Source organism: Otolemur garnettii, unplaced genomic scaffold (genome assembly GCF_000181295.1).
Source record: "Otolemur garnettii isolate 467f Iridium unplaced genomic scaffold, OtoGar3 scaffold00323, whole genome shotgun sequence".
Lineage (NCBI taxonomy): Eukaryota > Metazoa > Chordata > Mammalia > Primates > Galagidae > Otolemur > Otolemur garnettii.
In genome coordinates, this window is record NW_003852718.1 from 464,990 (window position 1) to 467,630 (window position 2,641).

General features: G+C 38.3%; 1 protein-coding gene across 1 annotated transcript in view; it reads right to left on the bottom strand.

The window, feature by feature from the left end:
• LOC105888372 (nuclear receptor coactivator 2-like) overlaps positions 1-1,934 on the bottom strand; it is a 5,441-nt gene extending 3,507 nt beyond the window's left edge. The window contains exon 1 of the mRNA XM_012813868.2: positions 1,593-1,934. Coding sequence (XP_012669322.1) covers positions 1,593-1,861 — 269 coding nt within the window. The 5' untranslated portion in view covers positions 1,862-1,934. The remainder of the gene's footprint in view (positions 1-1,592) is intronic.
• Between the last annotated feature and the right edge of the window lie 707 nt (positions 1,935-2,641).

The window sequence follows — 2,641 nt, forward strand, 5'->3', positions numbered from 1 at the left end:
AGGGGGACAGCTTGAGGCTCTGTCTCAAAAAAAAAAAAAAAAAAAAAAAAGGATGACAATACTCTGAAGAAACCATCTGTGATTATGGACAAGACTGAACGTGTATACTTCTGGACCAAGTAAAATGTTTTTCAGGCAACTCATTAAGATGTCTGTAGTTTTGCAGAGGGGATGTGTTTAAATTTGACTACTACCACACTGAAATAGCAGTTACCAGATAAGACATTAGGGGGAAAAACTTACCCCTAGTTAGAGAAACCACCAGTTCTAGAACCAGCAGAATAACTAAAACTGCTTGAGAATAGATCATCTTGCCTAATAGACTCCCATGCACCTGCTCACCCCCCTGCAACTCAGAGCCAGCAACACGGGAGGCGCCTTGGTTTGTGATATTATGATCCACCTCTCGGGCAACTCCAGCCCATCTCCTTACTGGTGACTACAAGCAGGTTTTCTGCATAAGATGAAAGCCCTATGAACTTTAATTCACAGTCTTGGGGCCCATATACCGCTGGTGGCAGGGTCCGGCCAAAAACTGCAAAAAAAAAATTCACAGTCTTGGCAGTCAATTGTGACCAAATGCGTCCACAAATCCAAATAAAACAGGTTCCCAAATTGTCAGACATCAGCCTTTAGTCAGGTGGATGAAAGTTGCCACATCTGTACTCACTTCAAATTGTTTCAGTTTGAGGTCAGATTTATTAACAGGGGGCAAGCAGGGCTGCCTGATCTTTTTTTTTTAATTCCTAAGAAAGAGAATAATTGTGAAATGTAATAAAAAGGGACTCTTTAACCAATGTGACTTTATATCTCTTCTGATAGTACTACATAAAGTTTTATACAGCATATACATAAATATTTATGTAATGTGAGATTTAATTGATTTCCTAAATGTATGCTCTAAAACAATCTGGTTTATGACATTTATTTTTAAAAAATTCAATTTCTTTGCTTCACTTTTTTATAAAAATATTTATTACCTTTTAATTTAAAGTCTATGTCAAAAAGTTAATTTAAACCTGAGGGAAAAAAATGTAAAATATTCTAAGTATAAACATTTGAGAATTTTACATTTAAATACACAGGAGCAAAAATCATAATACTGGGCACCAATACTCCTGTCTGACACACATCACTACTGAGAGCTGATCATTTTCCTTCTTCAGTGTAAAGCCAGTCATGTCCAAGCAAAGTCAGAGCTAGGCTTGTGCTCTTCCTGCTGGGTCTTAAACCCACAGAGGCTCAAGTCTCTAATAAAAATAATGTATCATTTGCATATAACCGACAGAAGTCCTTCCCAGTACTTTGTATCACTTCCAGATTACTTATAATAGCTAATAACAATGTAAAAGCTATGTAAATAGTTGTTATACAGTACTTTTAAATTCAACATTTTTTACTCTCTTTCCTCCAACTATTTCCTGTCTGCAATTGGCTGAATCCTTGGATGTGGAACCCATGGATAAAGAGGGTTGTTACGAGTTGTCTTTTATTTAGTCTTTATTTCATAACAAATTAACTTTATATTTTAAAAGTGTTTAACAAACCCGAAGAGCTGGCAAGGGAAAATGATTTCTTGGGACCAGGCTTACCTGTGAAGCATATGTAAAGAAATTACAAGCTGAGGCTCATTAGTCGTCGGGGAGCGGATGAGTTTGCTCTTTGTCTGCGCAGCAACGAGAGTGCCGTCGGACAAGGAAAAGCGGTAGATCTGACTGAACGCCAGGCCTTGTCTCAGAACTGCGGGCAAGCAAGGACAGAAGGCATGTTTAGAAAAAGACATGGAGGCTGGGAGGAGGACGAGACTTAGTAACTGATAAACTTCATGAAGGACCACAGCCTCATAGTTTCCTTCCAGCATGCTAAAGAGTTACAAGTAATAATTCAGGATGTAAAATTCTTTCTCTGTCTCTCTCAAATCTATATTTGGAAACAGGGTCTAGCTTTGCTGCCCAGACACAAGAGCAGTGGCATGATCACAGCTCACTACAGCCTCAAACGTCTGGCCTTAAGCAATCCTCCCAGCTCCACCTCCCAAAACACTAGGATTACCGGCATGAGCCATTATACCCAGTTAACACATTAATATTTTTAAAACTACATTTACTTTTCACTCAAAATATCAATAAGCTCTGGCCTGGCACCAGCCACACAAACTGAGGAAGCTGGGTTCGAACCCAGCCCAGGCAGGTAAATGATGACAACTTCAGCAACAAAAAAAATAGCTGGGTGTTGTGGCGGGCACCTGTAGTCCCAGCAACCTGGGAGGCTGAGGCAAGAGAATCGCTTAAGCCCAAGGGTTTGAGTTTGCTGGGAGCTGTGACCCACAGCAGTCTACCAAAGGTAGTCACAGTGAGACTCTGTCTCAAAAAAAAAAAAAAATCAATAAAATAAAAAAATCAGTAACCTTGATATATAGTTTTTCTTATAAAAAAGAGTAAGAGCTTAGAACCTCAAACTGTTCTGTTTAAGCCTTCAGTATCACGGCAAAAGAGTGTAACTATTTATCAAGTCAAAACAAACTTTCCAATGATTTGTTTTAAATGTTAGAAATTAATACAGTTCATAAACACTATATATATACATATATATATATATATATATATTTTTTTTTGAGATAGAACCTCAAGCTGTCCCCCTG